The 19776-nt window shown below is 21.5% G+C and overlaps 2 protein-coding genes across 2 annotated transcripts; one reads left to right on the top strand and one right to left on the bottom strand.

The window, feature by feature from the left end:
• Positions 1–72: 72 nt before the first annotated feature.
• SRAE_1000243000 (Hypothetical protein) lies at positions 73–1587 on the bottom strand (the record flags this gene model as incomplete). The annotated part of the gene is made up of 2 exons (XM_024649505.1): positions 73–751; positions 1514–1587. The coding sequence occupies 2 exons, from the start codon at positions 1585–1587 to the stop codon at positions 73–75; spliced, it is 753 nt and encodes a 250-aa protein (XP_024503376.1).
• Positions 1588–5153: 3566 nt separating this feature from the next.
• SRAE_1000242900 (Epidermal growth factor-like domain and EGF-like calcium-binding domain and Immunoglobulin subtype 2 domain and Immunoglobulin subtype domain and G2 nidogen/fibulin G2F domain and Immunoglobulin-like domain and Green fluorescent protein domain and Insulin-like growth factor binding protein, N-terminal domain and Immunoglobulin I-set domain and Immunoglobulin-like fold domain and Green fluorescent protein-like domain and Complement Clr-like EGF domain-containing protein) lies at positions 5154–18269 on the top strand (the record flags this gene model as incomplete). Its single annotated transcript, XM_024649504.1, has 8 exons — positions 5154–5162; positions 6982–7414; positions 7459–9572; positions 9620–9743; positions 10568–12238; positions 12851–12985; positions 15009–17862; positions 17921–18269. The coding sequence occupies 8 exons, from the start codon at positions 5154–5156 to the stop codon at positions 18267–18269; spliced, it is 7689 nt and encodes a 2562-aa protein (XP_024503375.1).
• Between the last annotated feature and the right edge of the window lie 1507 nt (positions 18270–19776).

Genomic DNA, 19776 nt, shown 5'->3' with positions numbered 1-19776 from the left:
AAAATTTTGTACATTAAAAATGAAAAATAATGATACCCATTGAAAACTATACCCATTCAGTTTTATAATGTATTATATCATTTTGACAGATATGAGTGCACTTATAACAAAAAGCACATTAAAAGCTAGTTTGGGTTTGTAATTTTTATAAACATTATTACTATTTGAACATAATCCGTATCTGTTGCATGTTTTTCCCCCAGCACATGGTAATCCAACTCTCCAAATTGGTCTACTTTTAGAATCTGTTATACCATATTTTCTATATGCATTTTGGCATCTTCTATTACTAGGTTTAGTATTAAAATCATAACAACATAACTGACATCTATCCTCTGAGGCAAAACCAGTATCTGGATCAATTAGTGGACAATCACAAACCATAAGATGTTTATCAATTTTTGAGCATGGATTTTCACATATATCATCAACACAAATTTTTTCTTTTTTTCTATCACATATTCCACCTTGACTTTTGTCATAACAAACAGACTTGGAACATTTACCTTGTAAACATAAACGTTGAGGATCCCTATCATCACATGGTAATCCTTCTAACTCACCTTTATTAATTCTACAATTAGTACACGATTCACGTTCCCATCTTTCTCCATTACTTTTTAATATACCATAATCATGTGCTGGAAGACATTGATTTTTTGAATTACCACAACATAAAAAACAATAATTATCTTCCTCTGTATCACAGGAACATTCTTTCATTCCTAGAACTGAACATGCTGATACACATCTAAAATTTATTTTATATATTTATTATTTAAAAATTAAACTAATTTTATATAAACTTAAAGTTTATCAAAAAAAAATTAATATTATAAAATTTGGCTAATTAACCATATGATAAATATTAATTAGCTTTAAATAAATATATAAAAATCTACAATTAAATTTAATAATTATATATATACATTTATTTATTTATCCCTAAATATCATATATCTCTATATTTAGAAACTTTTTATTTGTATCTTGACAATCAAAATATTTTGAAAAAAAAAAAATTTTTACTCTGAAAAGTCATTTATCAAGATCTAAATATTTTAACTCTATCATTATCTTTTCTTTCTATTTACTCTATTATATATCTTAATCTAAGTTTGCAATACACCAGAGAATATGTTTAATTTTGAAATTTTCTTATTTATTGAATTCTAACAACAAAAGCGTGAAATTGTTATAACATTTGGTTTTTGGCAATTATATACTTTTTGATAAAATGAAATATTGCAAAGTCATTTAAAATCTTTCTTTTTTTTTTCATTTATTTAACCTTTTATCGGATAAAAATAAATGTAAAATAACTACACTTAAAATATATTAAAGTAAACTATTAATAATATTTTAGAAATATTATATAAGAATAATTAATGAATAAAATATAACAAATGTTAACTATTATATTATTTTTCTGGAAAAATATTTTTCTTAATTAGTTTAGTTAAAGAACAAATTTTTAAATTAATTTTGTATCTATAAAATAAAAATAACTTACGTCCCATTGCTACAAACCTCTGCTCGATTCATTGAACATACTTCTCCTTCATTGGTACAAGTTTCGATTGGCATTATATTTCTTTTTTTATGATAATGACTTTTTAGATGTGTACTTGCATGGTGATGTGTTGGTAAATAATTTGATTCATTAAAATAATTTTTATTTATAATTTCAGTATATGAAATGACAAATAATTGTAAAAATATAGTAAAAAATAATATTTTAGAATAATTAAATTTGATCATAACCATTTTTAATAATGAATGATTGAATATAGAGTATAAAAATTGATTAATAAAAACTTTTACCATTGGTAGAACAATAGTATTAAAATACATATTCAACCACTAAAATAAAAATAATATAATTTTCTATTGAAAATATATAAATAAATAAAAGTATACTTTTATTATTTCAAATTGGCATCATAATCATTTAATTGATCTTATACAATTATGAGTCTCATTAACCAAAAGCTTTTCAAATTATTTTGATGTTTTAAATATATATTTTTATAAAAAGATTATTACTATTGAAAAAATTAAGTATATCATATCACTTCTAGTGAGTATAATATATTTAAAACATTTGATGAATTATAAGAGAATTATGTGTGAGAAATGACTCTTTTTCAATAAATAATTAGAAAGTAAAAAATTTGTTATTTTTATAAAATATATAATAAAGAATGGGATAATAAATTAGCACAATATATGGCAAAATCTATAATTATTTATAATAGTTAAGATAATTATTTTGATTCATTAAAATAAATCTTTTAAACATACATCTATGTATTAATTAATGAGAATAAAAATTTATAATTCTAATACTTTAATTTTATCTTATATAGAATATTTCTTAAAGAACAATTGTTTTAAAAAAAAATAAACATTTAATAAAATATTTTACATTTCAAATAAGTCAAAATAAAATCTTTTCTTGACTCTTTTACTCTTTTTTAAAATATATCATCTTGCAATAACGCTTTTTTATTTCATATAATTTTTTTTTTCAATATTTCAAGATATATCAATTAGATAGAAGTATTATCTTTTTAAAGTGTACAATGAAATAGCTAAAAAAAAAATTTTTTTTTTTCATAATAAATGCTACTAAAGAATATATATGTTTATAAATACATAAGTATAAAAATATATACGTTGTAGTTATCATATATAAAGTTTTTGAATATGACTTTTTAGTTTTTCCATAGACTCATGAAGATAAAATAGGGCAAAAGGATGATAAAGAGTCAAAAGACTTAATGAGATTGAAGAATTAAATGTGGGTGCTAAGTATTTTTGATTCAATATTTAATAGGTATTCCAGATTGTCCTTGAATTTTTTTTTTTTTCCTTCAAACTTTACTCTATATAACATTTTTATTATTCATAAGCACTTAACTAAAATACCTATACCATTAAACTATAAAAATATATTTAAAATTTTAAAAAAATGTTGAATAATTAGTTAGTTGTTTTTAGTTATATATTTTATAGAAAATGTTTTTAAAATTAGATAGATAATTATTAGCTATTAATGTTGTGTATTATAAAATTTTTAAATAGAATAAATATAACAATCTGTCAGTATGATAATAATTTTTTAAGTATACTATTTTTATGGTATAATTACCAAAATAAATTTTCGAAATTTTTTTCTTCATAAATAATTATATAAGTTAACAATGTAATTTGAAGAAAAAAAAAAGAAATTATGACTACTGAATATATTATCCATTTTAAAAAAAATAATATTTAATAAGGAAAGATTAAAAATACATCATATTTTTAGAATATAAAAAAAAAAAACTTTTATTAAAATGTCTAAATTATTATTAAAAATTCTATTGAATATGATATTAATTTACAAAAATATTTGGTTAACGATACTCATAATTTTACATCTTAAAGTCGCATAATTTGTTTCCTATTTTGAAAATATGTAAAGAACCATTGAAGTGTATTGTTAAATTTAAAATATATTTTTGTTAATGGGCAATGCAATCAGGGCTTAAAATATTAGCTTAGAATGAATTTAATATGTTAAAAGATAGACATTGTTGTTATATTAAATATGTTATTATTGTTAGAAATTTCATAAAAACAAGTGAGTATTGAAACAAATTTTTTACTCATATTATATATTTTTTCTACCTCAAATGGAAATTTTATTGAAAAAAAAAAAATAAAATTTGATACCTCTTATGTATAGGATATAGGATAAAAAAAAAAATTTTTTTTTTTAAATAAAACTTTATTTAAAAAAATATAATTATTTTGTGGATGTCAAAAATTAAAAGGAATGTATAATACATTTTTTTTTTCAAATTGTCAAATATTTTGATAGGTAAAGTTGTTGAATAGAATCAACATAAAAAAAAGGAAAAAAAAATGTAATATGTTTAAAATATTATTATAAGAATATTTTTTTTTAATATACATATCATTTTAAAAGATTAACTTTTAGACATAAAACTTTTTTTTTTTCTTAAGTACATAAAGTTATAATTTTACTTTTGGTTTATAATATTTTTAAAAAAAAAAATAAAGTTAAAATTAAAAATAATAGAATGTATATAAAATATAAATAATGAATCATTTTTAACAACTTTAAGATTAGTTTGTAAAAACTGACATAATTTATTTCTGTAAATACTATACTACTAAATCATACTCCATCATTAGAGTTTACGTAACCTTGATGTTGGCAAAATATAATGACTAAAAATAGGAAAAATTTTTAACGATATCATAAAATGATACTTTTAATGCTTTTTTAAAATATACAACTTTTAATATCATTTTCTATAGCAAGTCCTTTTTATTTTTGATATAAATTAAATACCTTTAAAATGTATCATTTAATATAATAAATTGTAAAGCTTAACCTTTAAATTTTAATTTGTGATATTATAGTGAATATATTGTTGTTGTTAAGAAGAAAAGATGTTTAATAATCATTATTAATAGCGAGTTAAACTATTTTAATAATGTTAAAATAATTGTATTACAATGAATTTGTTAGAGTAATTATCGTGTAAACAACTTTTGATAAAGAAATATATATAATAAATTAAAATTTCCAATTATATCTAAAAATTGTTTAGTGTAACAATGTTAAGTTTGAAGTACACTTTACCTCAAAAAGATATTTTATAAAGATTTACTAATAAAAAAAAAAAAAAGAAAAGCCATTTCAAGAACTGTTATAATAATTTTAATTGTCCCTATTCTTATTTTATTTTTTAATAGAAAATTATATATTAAACAACTAATAAATTTTTAAGTTCTTTAAAATGACTACACATTTTTTAATTATGCATTTAATTTTTTAAATTTTGCTTTTTAATTTTTTTGTATTGAAGTATAATTTTATTTCCAAGTTAACTATCCTTTTTGAATAACTTATAAGTATTTCCTATTAAAGTTAATTATCACAATATCTATACACTAATGTTTTTTATGTAAGAAAAATGGATTTAAAGCTTTATATATATATATCTTTAAATTTGTCGTTTTTTATGGAAAATAAAAAAATATTTTGTTTGTTGTCAGTAAATTAAAACAATATATTTATATGTAATTAATATGCTATGTAATCAAAAGCATAAAAGATTATAATAAGAAAATATATGTTTTATGTAAGTTATCATAATAATATTGGATGTCTATTTATTTGTTTCCTAAAAAACAAAAAAAAAAAAAAAATTTTTTTTATCTATAATAAGACTATATGAATTTCCAAAAATAATAATAATAATAATAAAAGTATATAGTGTAACTTTTTTTTTACATTAAAATTGTTAAAATACCTTCAGTAGTAGTGAGTTATACATTTTATATGAAAAGAATTTTTATTTATAGTAAATTTGAACCTTTTAAATTTCATCTCACTTACCAATATACTACAAAATATATAAATAGTAAAATAATATAAGAATTACTGATAAAGGAAATATAAATTATTTTGAATAAGTTCGAAAAGAAGAAATAAATTAGTTTATCAAAAAGATGTTTTACAAAACTATTTTCATGTAATTGGAAATAAGATAAATTGCTATCGGATATTAATATAGATATAAAATTGAAATGAAAAGAAAATTACATTTCAAGTATTTTGATAAAATAATTTAAAATATCTAAGGTAAAAAAAAATAATATTATTTTCATTTTATTTCTTTACCAATAAAGGATGTTTTTTTTATTTTATTTGTAATTATTCATATAAAAGGACATAATAAAATAAAAATTATATTTTTTTTTAATAATAATAATCATAAGCAATATTTATATTTATATATATATACATATATATTTATGTTATAAATATAGAAATTTTTATAAATTTTCTTTAAAAATATTTTCATTTTTAATAATACAAAAGGATTAATTCTTTATATTTTATAATAATATTGAATCTAAAGAATATATAATTTATTGGTTAAAAAGATACTATCCAAATCTTTTATATTTTTTTGATAACCAATATATTAATACATAATATTTGTTGAAAGCTTTTAAACTTACATAAGAATATATTTTTAATTTCATTAACAATTCACTACTAGAAAGGAAGAGCTAAAATGTACATAAAAATTATTTAAAGAAAAAGTAGAATTGTACTTAAATATGAATATTTTTATATATTTAGGACTATTTAATTATGATTATCATTTGTTATTAAAATAAAAAATTCAGTAATTATTCAATTAATGGTGAATTTTTAAAAATTTCATTATGCACTAGATAACATTAATAAATTATTAAAATGAAAAAAAAATTTTTATATTTTATATCAACATATATATATATATATATTTATATATATGTATATAAAATTTTAAGTCAAATTATACAAAAATTATATATATTCAAAGTTGTAGAAAAAAATATGTATTTAAACGTAATAAAGAAAAAAAATAATATTTTTTAAAAAAGAAATAGTTTTCTTAACATGCTAAAGTAGTATCAATTAACTACTTTAACAAACATGTACATATTAAATGAGTTGAGAATGAAAAAATTTGAGCTTCTTCTCATACATTAATATTTTATAAATTTTATCAGGTATACAATTTATATTAAGTTTTTTTTTATCTTATCATTATTAAAATTAAATAGAAACAAAATTTTTATAAAAATAAGATTAACCTTATTTATTTTGTAATAAATATATATAGATATATATATATAGAGATATATATTTATGTTGTATATATAATTTTAAAAACAAATTTTTCAATATAGAAATTGATATTATAATAAAGTAGTATAAATATCATGGGAATGTGTTAGAAGAAGGTGTGTGAAAATGCACTAATAGTTTATAAAATATTGTATTTAATGATTAAAAAATAATGTATCTAAATTTATTTAAGAAAAAAAATATTATTTTAAAGATAAATATTTTTTAATATAATATAATTATTTATAACATTTTTCTTTTCTTTTTTTTTTTAGAATGGTGAAGAAATTATAAGGGACGAAAATAAATTTAGAAATGATCGTCAATTTCTTGATATAGAAAAGATATCAGAAGATGATGCAGGACATTATACATGTATTGCTATTAATGATGGTGGATCGGCAGAAAAAGATATAATATATAGTATTCTTAATGCTCCTAAGATGATAGAAAAAGAAAATTTTGTTGAAGGGAAGGAAGGAAATACCACTACATTTATCTGTCCATTACATGAAGATAATGCGGAAATTGAGTGGTTTAAAAATGATATACCAGTTAAAAATATTCCTGGTTCTAATTTTCAAATTACTAAAAATGGTAAACATTTAACTATCATAAAGATTCAAAAGAATGATGGCGGTAAATTTCATTGTTTGGCTAAAAATGCAGCTGGTGAAGATAATGGAATATTTAATTTTAAAGTATTAAGTATGTTTATAAAAATAGTTATAAAAATATTAATTATATTTTAGTTCCTCCATCAATAACTGGTCCTTCATTTAGAACAATTGATAATCCAATTAAACAACCAACAACACTTAATTGTAATATATCAGGTATTCCATTTCCTGAAATAGAATGGCTTTTAGATGGTAATCCACTTATAACTGATCATGGATATGAAATTAAAAATAATGGAAAGACATTATTTATTCCTATAACAGATACCATACATAAAGGTCGTTATACATGTAAAGGATATAATAAAATAGGAAATATTGAAGCAGATTTTCTTTTACAAGTTACAGAACCACCTGTTATCAAACCAATGTTAAAAGAACAAAAAGTTATTGAAGGACAAGGTATTACTATACGTTGTGAAGTTGAAGGATCTAAACCATCTAAAGTTGAATGGAGAAAAAATGGTGAACCATATTCTTCAGAATTAACACATTCATCATCATTTATGCATTATATATATATTAAAGAAACAAAATTAGCAAGTTCAGGAAATTATACATGTATTGCATCAAATTTTGCTGGTTCTGTTAATGATACAACAAAATTAATTGTCCTCGTACCACCATCAATTATTGAGGGTGAAAAAATTATACAATTAAAAGAATATCAAGATATGACTTTAGATTGTACAGCTAATGGAATTCCACCACCTATTATTAAATGGAAAAAAGGTGATATTCCATTAGATGTTATTGGTGAAAAATTAAATTTATATAATGTAAGCCGTAATGATAATGGAAGATATACCTGTGAGGCAACAAGTGAATCAGGAATTGCTGTTACTGATTTTATTGTTGATGTTTTAGAAAAACCTAGAATTCGCCAATCCCCATCTGATATACGGGTTAAAGAAACTAACATTGCTAAATTTGAATGTAAAAGTGATGGAAATCCAACACCTTCTGTTACATGGCTTCGTGGTGGTAGACCAATACAAGATACCTCAGATTTGTTATTCTCTCCACGAGGTGAAACAATGATGATTCCACATGCCCGAAAATCTGACTCCGGAAGATATTCATGTGTTGCAAAAAATAGTGGTGGTGAAACTGAAAAAGAATTTACCTTAACTATTCTTACTGCTCCTAGTATTGAAGAGTCAATTGATCAAAATCCACGAGTTATTCATGGAAATGATCTTGTTATTAGTTGCCCAGCAATAGGTAACCCTAAACCTAATATTATATGGTTTAAAAATAATGAAGAAATAATTTTTGAAAAAGAAACTAAATATACATTAATAAATAATACAAATTTATTTATTAAAAATGCTGATATTAATGATGGAGCTAAATTTACCTGTAAAGCAGAAAATGAAGTAGCATCAATAGATACTGATTACTCAGTTGAAATTATTGCTAAACCTAAATTTGGATCTAAAGGTCAAAAGTCATATAATGTTGTTGTTAATAATGATGTTACAATGGAATGTCCTCTTGATGTACCTAAACCAGAATTTTCATTCTTTGGTTTTAAAAGAAAAAATGAATTCAAGGTGACTTGGACAAAGAATGGTGAGGTAATTAATAATGAAAAAGGAAAATATTATATTTCAAAAGATAGTTTGAAGTTAACAATTCATAATGCTAAATTAACATCAGCAGGAAAGTATAGTTGTGAGGTGTCTAATGAAGCTGGTGAAGCTGAAATTGATATAAATTTAAAAGTACTAGTACCACCTAAAATTGATAAATCAAATTTAATTCAAAATCCATTGGCAATATTAAATAAGACAATATCATTAGAATGTCCAGCTAGTGGAATTCCACAACCAACAGTCACATGGCTTCGTGATGGTGTAGTTATTGTTTTTGAAGATGACAAATATACAGAAGATGGAAATGGACAAATTTTGAATATTAAAAAAGTAGATATTAGTGATCAGGGTAAATATTCATGTTTAGTTGAATCGACGGCTGGTAAAACTTCTGAAGATTTTGATTTACAAGTTTTAATTCCACCTCAAATGGAAAGTTATGAAACACAACATATTAATAAGAGAGAAGGTGAAGTTTTAACATTAGTCTGTCCAATTAAAGTTCCAATTGAACAGAATGTTCCTATTGATATTGTTTGGTATAAAAATACAATACCATTAGATCCACTTTCAAGTAATCATTTCAAAGTAAGTTTTATAAAAAAAAATTTATAAAATTTTTATTTATTTTTAAGTTATTATCTGATGGAAGAAGGTATCAAGTTTTGTCTGCATCGTTCTTTGACACAGCAAATTATACCTGTCAGGCAGTGAATCGTGCAGGAGAAGCAAAAGCAAATTTTGAAGTGAATATATTATGTATGAGTTTATCTACAAAATATTGTAGAGATTTAGAGTTAAAAGATATTGTTGAGTATAAAAATAACTTTGAGGAAACTCATAAACCATATAAAAGTAAATTAATAAGGCAATTAATGATGAATAGGATAGAAAAAAAAAGATTAAAAACAAGGGAAAAATTTATAAAAAATGTTTTTTCGACTATGTCAACATTCTCTGAAAATTATAATAATATATTTTTACCTAATTTTAAAAATATGAAAAAAAATTATGATAATTTTAGAGGTAATAGGTATTTACAAAGTTATAATAAAAATGTAGAAGAATATGAAGAAGAAATATATACAACAGAAAAAACTTATGAAGATAACATAAATTATACTACAAATAATTTTGAGATAACAATAAAAAAATATGATAAAAGTAATGAAGAAAACTATGAATATATAGATTATGATAGTATAAAAAGACATAGAAGAATAGCAAAATTACCACATAAAAAAAAATTTTATATATCTTGATTGCCAAAAACAATAAAAAAAATATTAAAATGATAGTTTTATACATAGCAATATCTTTTTTCTCTTAGAATCTCATTATTTATTTTTCCTATGCTTTTTTTTTCAATATTTTAATTTTCCCATTAATTTAATAAAATCTAACAACTACTAACAAATTTGTCCTCCTAACCATTAATTATTTTTACAGTGTTTTAATTTTGCATGAATATCTATATGATCAGTATCTTTAATTTTTTTTTGTTTCTATAAAACTTTAATGGCTGAGTTTTTACTTTTTTTTATATTATTTTTATTCTTATCTATATAATATAATTTTTTTAGCTAAACCAATTATTGATACAACAAAAATTGACCTAGAACCTCATTTCTTTGAAAATTCTGATGTTGAGTTGTGGTGTCCAACATCTGGTAATCCACCACCAACAATTACTTGGTATAAAAATGGTATCGAAGTTGATCCCTCAAAGGATGATAGAATTAAAATCTCACCTGATAAATCAACAATTACAATCAGTAAAGTTAATGCTAATGAGGCAGGTTCATGGGTCTGTTTGGCGGAGAATGATGCTGGAACATCAGAATTAGAAATTACACTAGATGTTTGGATTAAACCATCAGCTGAAGTTTATAGTGATACTGGTGTTATAAGAAAAGTTGGAAGTCAAGTATCAATACATTGTAATGTTACAGGAAACCCAGAACCTGAAATTATTTGGAGATTTAATGGAAATATTATTTCATCTTCTGTTGATGGAATAAGATTATCTTTAAAAAATACAAGACTTGATATTCCTCGATTATCACAAAGTAATGTTGGTGAGTATAGTTGTCATGCCACAAATTCAGTTGGATCAGCTGAAAAAGATATATGGGTGGATGTTTTAGTTCCTCCAACAATTGATAGAGATATAGCTGATCCAAATCCTCGAATACCAACAGAAAAAAATCTTACATTAACATGTTTAGTTGATGGTAAACCAGATCCAGAAATATCATGGTATTTAAATGGAAGTATAATTAGTCCATTTGACAAAAGATATTCAATATCAGAAGAGGGTAGATATTTACAAATATTTAATATAACATTATTGGATTCTGGTATATATAAATGTGATGCAGTTAATGAAGCTGGACATGATGAATTTGAATATTATGTTGATGTTGACCAGGCACCATTTATATATAATAGTGGAACTGTTAAAGTTGAGGAAGGAAAAGTATCTGTTCTTGAATGTAAGGCTATTGGTGAACCAACACCAAAAATTACCTGGCAACGTAATGGAGTTCACGTTGAAAGTGGTGAAAGATATATTGTTAATGATGGAATACTTAAAATTATTGATACCCGTTTAACAGATATTGGAATTTATATTTGTTTTGCAGAAAATGAAGCAGGTCAGGATCAGCAAGCTTTTACATTAGAAATATTAATTAAACCAAGTATAAGAGAATCATCACCTCCAGAAACAATTGTTGCTACAGGAGGACAATTTGATTTATATTGTATACCAAATGGTTATCCTCAACCACAAATAACATGGTTTTTAAATGATGAAAATATGGAATTATTAGGGAACGATCCTAATATTGACTTTTCAATTGATAACGAAATATTAACTGTTAAACATTTACATTCAAGTGGAACTCATATTTTTAAATGTCAAGCAACTAATAATGCAGGAAAAGAATCAAGAGAAATGTCTGTAAAAGTACTACTTCCACCTACTCTAGTGTCAGATGATAAAAAAGTACTTAATATCACTGAAGGGGAACCTGCACTTTTGGCATGCGATATTCATGAAACATATCGTGATAGTATTATATGGACAAAAAATAACGAAACAATAAACTTTGATAATAATATTTTCCTTTCAACTGACAATTCATTTATTCAAATAAACAAAACAAAATTGTCAGATGCTGGTAATTATAAATGTTCAGCATCAAATGCTGCAGGGCATACACAACAAGAAATTTTATTAAATATAGGAAGTAAGTATAAAAAATTTTTTATTTATAATGTAAAATTAAAAACCACAAAAATAAGCTCACTTTATAACTATATGTGGTTTAAAAAAAAAAAAAATTAAAATTAGATGATTAATAGAAGCAATATGTAAGGACATTGGATAAGGAGACGATCTTATTTTCTAGTAATTTAATATTTTTAAAAATTCTCTTTTTTTTGGTTTTTAAAATTAAATTTGAATTTGAACTTATTTGATCGAAGAGTGACAGAAAAAGTATGAAATGTATTATTTTAAAACTTTTGTAGTTGTTTGATTTTGAATTTAAAAAAAAATTTAATTCATAATACTATAAAAACTTTGCAAGATTTTCATTTTGTTGTAGCTTTTCTAATTCATCATTAAACAAAGAAAAGAATTTTAATTCTTTTGGTGATAATGGTACATTTTTATTGATAATAACAGGAAAATTATCTAAATCTCTTGCAATTGCTTCATAATTAAGATAATGAGCTAAAATTATAGTATTTAATATAAAAATTTATATAACTTACGCTTGCATTCAACTGTATTCCATACAGCAATAACAAATAATAAAATTTTAAAAAATATCATCTTATCTATTTTTTTATTTTAGTACCGCCTAAAATATCTGAAAAAGAAAGATTAATAACATTCAAAGTTGGGGAACGAGGAGAAATATGGTGTGAAGCAACCGGTGTACCAAATCCAAAGATTACATGGCTTAAAGATAATGAACCATTAATACATAGTAAGTTTTCTAAAATTATAAATATTATACTAAATTTATAAATATTATATATGCTATGGACAAAACAAAAGAAAGCATATAATTTATGAGAGGAGGGGTATTACATATTAGACTTTTTAATTATATAAAACTTGTAAGGAAAAAATAATAATATATGGTTATGAAGCATATAATTGTACACATTATAATGATCCATGATATTATTGTTACCTTTGGCAATTAACATTTTTAAAGATTAATGTTTATAACAATTATAGCAAACAAAAATATTAAAAGATAAGATTATTATAAATTTTATAAAAAATATCATTTTGTAAAAAAAAATATAATAATCTAACAAATTTATTTGAAATTTACTTCATTTTTGATTTAAAAAGAAATTTTTTTTTTATATCAAATTAAAAATGGTCTATTATAAAAAACAAGACTACTATTTGCTAATTATATTTAGTTAAGTTAGATGTAAAAAAAAAATAAAGTTTTGAACAGTCAATAACAAAAAAAAATTAATTCATATGGGAACCATGTTTGTTTACAATTATTTATCATGTCGATCTGTATTGGTGTTTATAAACCTTTATTATAAATGCAATTCCTCATAACTTTTACATCTTATTTTTGTAAATTGGAGCAAAAAAAAAGGATACTCGAATATGTATTTTTTTAAGAATTAACTAAAAAAAAATCTATTTTTTTTTATCATGTAGCGGGAACAATTTCAAAGATGTAAAAAAAAATAACTTTTTTATTAAAAAAAAATTATTTATTATTTTTTTTTTGTCAATTTTATGACCAAATATAGGAAACATTTACCAATATAAAACATATAAAAATTATTCACAAAAATATATCCTTAAATGCAAGAATATTTCCAATTCTTTATTTGATTTCAATAAAATTAAAAGTACATTTAAAATTAATCAAATAAACATTTTACCTAATACTTTCCATTATAAATAAAAAGCCTGAAATTTGATAAGAATATTAAGTAACTTTTACAACCAATTTTATTATACTTCACACTTCTATAAAATATAATAATGGCATAATAAAATGTTTCTATAAAAAAAATTGGGAATAAATAATAATATAAAAAAGATATTATTTTAAAAAAAAATATATAGATATATATTGTATAATTAGTTTTTATTCTTTTGTTAAAACAATTTGTTTTTACTTTTAACTATTTATTTTTTTCCCTACATTCTTTTTATATTAATATTTTTATTTTCATAATTATAGTTCTCTTATTTTAACTATATACAATCATTTTAATAATAGTCAAATATAGATAAATTAACTATTTTTATAGGATAAAAAAAATATTAAATATATTTTTATCTTTGAAAAATAAGGTGCGTAAAAATAACATTTTTTCTTTTATAATTTGTATTATTATTTATAATTGGAATAAAAATATCTAACAAAAAAAAAAAGTAAAAATTAATTAATTAATTAAAGTATCCAATAATATATGTAAATCATAAATTTATAGAATTTTAAATATTATAAAATAATATATTTATTTAAATAAAGTAGGAGTGATAAAATTATAAGTTAAAGTAAATGACGTAATACCTTGACAACTTTTTAAAGTATAAGATATTTTTTATTTTATTTAAAACAAGGATAAAAAAATAGTTTAATCATGTATATAAGATCAAAACTCAGAATTTATCATAAAATAATTTTAGTTTTAATGGAGATGAATATGTAAATTTTAAAAAGTATTATATAGTATATCTGGTAATGAATTATAAAAAAGATTTTTATGTTTTAAACATCACAAAGTATAATTATATATTATTATTTCTATTAGTATGTTATAATTAATTATTAGAAAATTATAATAATTGTTTTATAAATACAATTAATAATGTTAAAATTTTAAAAAGGAGGTAATTAATATTTTAAAAAATAAAAAATTATATAAAGTTTTATTTTTCAATAACCAAAAGTTAAAAGTAATATTTTCTCAAATTACAAAAAAAAAGTTACCTAAATTTTAATAAAATACTTTTAGCTGCAATTGATAAAATGTCAGGTGAAATAAAATCTTCAGCAATATTTGAAAGTATTACTATAGCATCAGAAGGTACTTATACATGTAAAGCAGAAAATTGGGCTGGAACAATTTATAAAGATTTTGATTTAGCAGTATTAATACCACCTACAATTTATCCTGAAAGACTTAATATAACATCACGTAATGGAAATATTGTTTTATTGGAATGTAATGCTACTGGAAATCCAATACCTGTAATATCATGGGTAAAAATACCAGGTGTTAATATTACTGGAAGTGAAGGAAAATATAAAGTTTTTGGATCAACACTTGCTATAAATAATGTAACATCAGATGATGATGGTTTTTATCATTGTAGTGCTAAAAGTGATGCTGGTTTTGCTATAGGTGTCAGAAAGTTATCAGTTATAGGTAATGAAAGTAAAAATAAATTAGTTCATGTTGAGTGTGATGAGAATGGTGAACCAATTTCAAAACGTTTTGTAAGTAATAGAGGTGATGCACCAGAAAATTCTGATTTAATAGAAATGCAATTAGAACATATACAATTACCAGAAAATAATACAGATGGTGTTATAATTCGTTGCCTACCGGGAAGATTTAATAGAAATCCATTATTTAAATATGCCTCAGTTTTATTTATTGAAACACCAGAACATACAAATGTTAGTATTGGAGAGATACTAGAGTTAAAATGTAGTGCTGAAGGTATGCCAACACCGGAGATTAAATGGATGAAAAATGGTAAATATGTTAATAATACACTTCCAGCATACGGAAATTCAATACTAAAAATGGAAATTAAACATGTTAATCAATCCGGAACATATACATGTATTGCATCAAATTCCATCTCAACAAAACGTGTTAATGCAATTATAACAGTAAATGATTTACATGAAAAAAATAAGACTGATATTAAATTTTCCAAAGAACTAACTACAATTGAGTGTAGTTTACCAAAGTGGAAACGAAGTTTAAGAAATAAAAAATCTAAAAAAAATGTTGTATGGAAAATGGATAATGAACTTGTAGATCAAAATTCAAAAGGTGTTCATCTTTTAAATAATAATAGTCTTGTAGTTGGATATAAAGCAGAAAAAGAGGAATTAATTAAATATATAGATTGTTATATAGATGGAAATCATGGTACATTAAAATTATCACATGTTAAGGTACCAAAAGATAAACCACCAAAAGTTGTCATTAGGCCTACAAGAATTCATGCTAAACCTACATTTAATATAACTATTGATTGTAGATTAAAAAGAGGAAATCCATTAACAACAAGAATACGATGGAGTAAAAATAATATTCCAATAATATCAGATGATTATAAATATAAAGTATTATCTAATAATAGTTTAGCTATATTTAATATTGAATCAAATGATGGTGGTGATTATAAATGTCGAGGATTTAATCCATTAGGTAAAAGTTGGGATGGTGTAAAATTAATTGTTGAACATGGACCAACAAGTGTTAAATCTACAATTAAAAATGAAGCATTAACATTAAAACATGACATTGAGTATGGTGAAGATGAAATTGATATAACAACTTTTGTTGAAGATCTTATTGGAAATAAAAGTAAATTAAGTAAAAATATTGCTGGTATCATATCTGCACCATATCCATTATTAAGTAATGGTAAAGATATGCCAAATATAAGAAAAACAAAAGGTAAATTTAATAGAACAACACAATACTTTTTTGAGAATGGTCAAAAAGTTACTGTAAATCAGAAAGGAAAAGGTTTAGATAATAAAGATATACTTGATATGGAAACAGATATTGAAGGTAATTTACCACATTCAGAATATGAATATCTTTATTTTAATCCATTGGATGTTGAGATGTTTGAATTAGAACCTGGTGTATATATTGGAAATGGACAAAGTATGGTTACATTAAATAATAAACATAAAATTGGTTTTGAATGGAAGGATGAAATTAAGTATGATCCTGATTATGAAGATAGAATAAATATGAATGATATGAAAACTACATATATAACAGCAACTCCATCTATTGGTTTAAAAAAAAATAAAATAAATACAAAATTTGAGACAAAAGAAGATTGTCCAAAAGGATTTAATTTAATTAATGGTAAATGTGAAGATATTGATGAGTGTCTTGAAACTGAACCATGTGATGATCCAGAGGCAGAATGTATTAATTATGAAGGTTCATATGAATGTAAAATATCTTGTCCTAGAGGTTTTTCATCAAAATTAGATGGTACATGTGTTGATATTGATGAATGTGCTATTGGACCAAATATTTGTTCAGGTAATAAAGAATGTATTAATTTAGAAGGATCATATAAATGTATTGATAAATGTGAAGATGGATATGAATTAAATATATATGATAAATGTGTTGATATTGATGAATGTTCATTAAATATGTGTGGACAATCTATGTCATGTACAAATACATTAGGATCATATATATGTACATGTCCAGAAGGATACCCACCAACTAATGATGGATGTAGTGGTTTGGTATTTGATGTAGAAAGACCAGTATATAATATTGAATTTAATGATTCACAATCATTTAATAAATGTCCATCTAATTATTGGTGGAATGGAACAATATGTAAAGATATAGATGAATGTTCATTTGATGCTCCATGTCAACATCAATGTATTAATTTAGCAGGAACATATACATGTTCATGTCCAGATGGATATAGATTAGATGAAAAAAGTCTTAAATGTATTGATATAAATGAATGTCTTGAGATACCAAATTTATGTTCATATGATTCACTATGTATTAATATATTAGGAAGTTATCATTGTCAAAGTTCACCATGCCGTAAAGGTTATATTTTTATGGATAAGTAAGTTTTTAAAACATAAATATAAAATATTTTTTTTAAATTATTTTTTATTTTTTAGTTTTTGTAAACCTAAATGTCGTGGACCATGTGGTATTAAACCAATAAAAATTGAGACAATTAGTGCTCGTAAAGGATTACCAAAAAATACTCCATTACTTCGTCTAACAACTCAAGATAAAGATGGTCATATAATGAAAAATACTGATTACCATATGTCTTATCATTATAAATATAGAATTGAAAATATTGATGGTAAAGGTATAGTATATAATAATGAACAATTAAATGAAGAAGATATACATCGCCTAGTTATAACATCTACACCAAGAGATATCAACAATAATACAATTATCAATAAAATACAACAAACAGTTCTTTATATAGCTATCTCAGCTTATGACTTTTAAATTAACAAAATTTTCATCCAGTTCACAATAATAAATTTTCTTACTAAATTTATTTTATTTTTGTATCATTTGTATTAATTATAATTATCAATATAATTTATATTGTACAATGATAAATATTATTATATTAAAATACAATCATATAACTTATAATTTAAAAAAAAAAATATTAAAACAAATATTCAAAGAATTCTCATTAAAATTTTTTAATTATAATTATATTTTTAATAATTATTTTCAAAAAAAAAAAAATAATATTAATCGTTATTTATACATAATTACTAGGGAAAAAAAAAGAAAACTATTAGAAAAAAAATAATATTTTTATATTAATTGATTCAAATTAATTTTATTAGTAGAAATAAAAATTATATTTTTATTAAAAAAAAATTATAAAAATCAAATTAATTACATTAAACTATCTACTACTATTAACTTAAATTTTTTAATATCTTAACAAAAAAATCAGTAAAAAATTTTTCAATTTAACATGAAATCCATTTAAATAGAATTTAATTTTATAACAAACTTTTAAATATAATGTTTTTTTTATTTAATACAGTTAATAAATTTAGATATACTGTACAAAAGTTATTAAATTTTTTTTTTTTGATTAATATTCTCTTATAACTTTGGATAATTAGTTTTTTTTTCCTAAAACTTACTTAATTTAATGTATAAAATATCAATATTAATTACTATCATATTTCGGATATATAAATAGAAATAAGGAAAAATAGAGGTCTAATTTATTTATTGTAAATAATTTTTAGGAAAATTAACTAATTTATTTGTTGAATGTTACATTTTGTTTACCATATTTGTATTAATTAAAATAGAGGTAGATTACTGATAACAATTATTTTAATGTACTTATATTACTTTATTTTTTTTATTAAAAAATTAATTAGTTGTTTTTTTTAAATATCCTTTAGAAAATTAAATTTAAATTTTTGACTTTTTTTTATAAATAGTTTTAAAAAAATGTAGTACTTTTTTATTTCAATCTTTTTTTTTGTATTCTTAAATTTGATTCTTCTCTCAATTTAGTTTCTTTTACTTATAGTGCACAAATATTTTTTTGTTATTTTGAGAGTTAATCTAAATTTAAAAAAAAAATCTCAATATGATATTTTCAAATTTAATCATTAATTTCAAGAAATTGAATTTTTAAAAAGTTTTTTACTATAAAAATTTACATAATATTAAATAACTTTCTAATAAGAAAATAAAATACCTTTCTAAAAAACCTATTTTATTATAAAACTATTTTAAAATAATATTACCATTACTATTAACAAAAAAAAAAGCATATATTATAAAATTTTCCAGTACCACTAATTATCATATCAATAAAAAATAAATTTCACCTCAATTCAAAAAAGAAAAAGTAATTTATACGAAAAAAAAAATGTTTATTAATTAATTTATACAATAAATAATTAAATTTTTGAACTAAAAAATTTATTAAAAACATCATACAATTTTTTCATCACAATTCAACAAT

This window comes from Strongyloides ratti (genome assembly GCF_001040885.1).
Source record: "Strongyloides ratti genome assembly S_ratti_ED321, chromosome : 1".
In the NCBI taxonomy this organism is placed as follows: domain Eukaryota; kingdom Metazoa; phylum Nematoda; class Chromadorea; order Rhabditida; family Strongyloididae; genus Strongyloides; species Strongyloides ratti.
The sequence above is the reverse complement of the archived record's forward strand: the minus strand, read 5'-3'. Positions and strand labels throughout refer to the sequence as shown.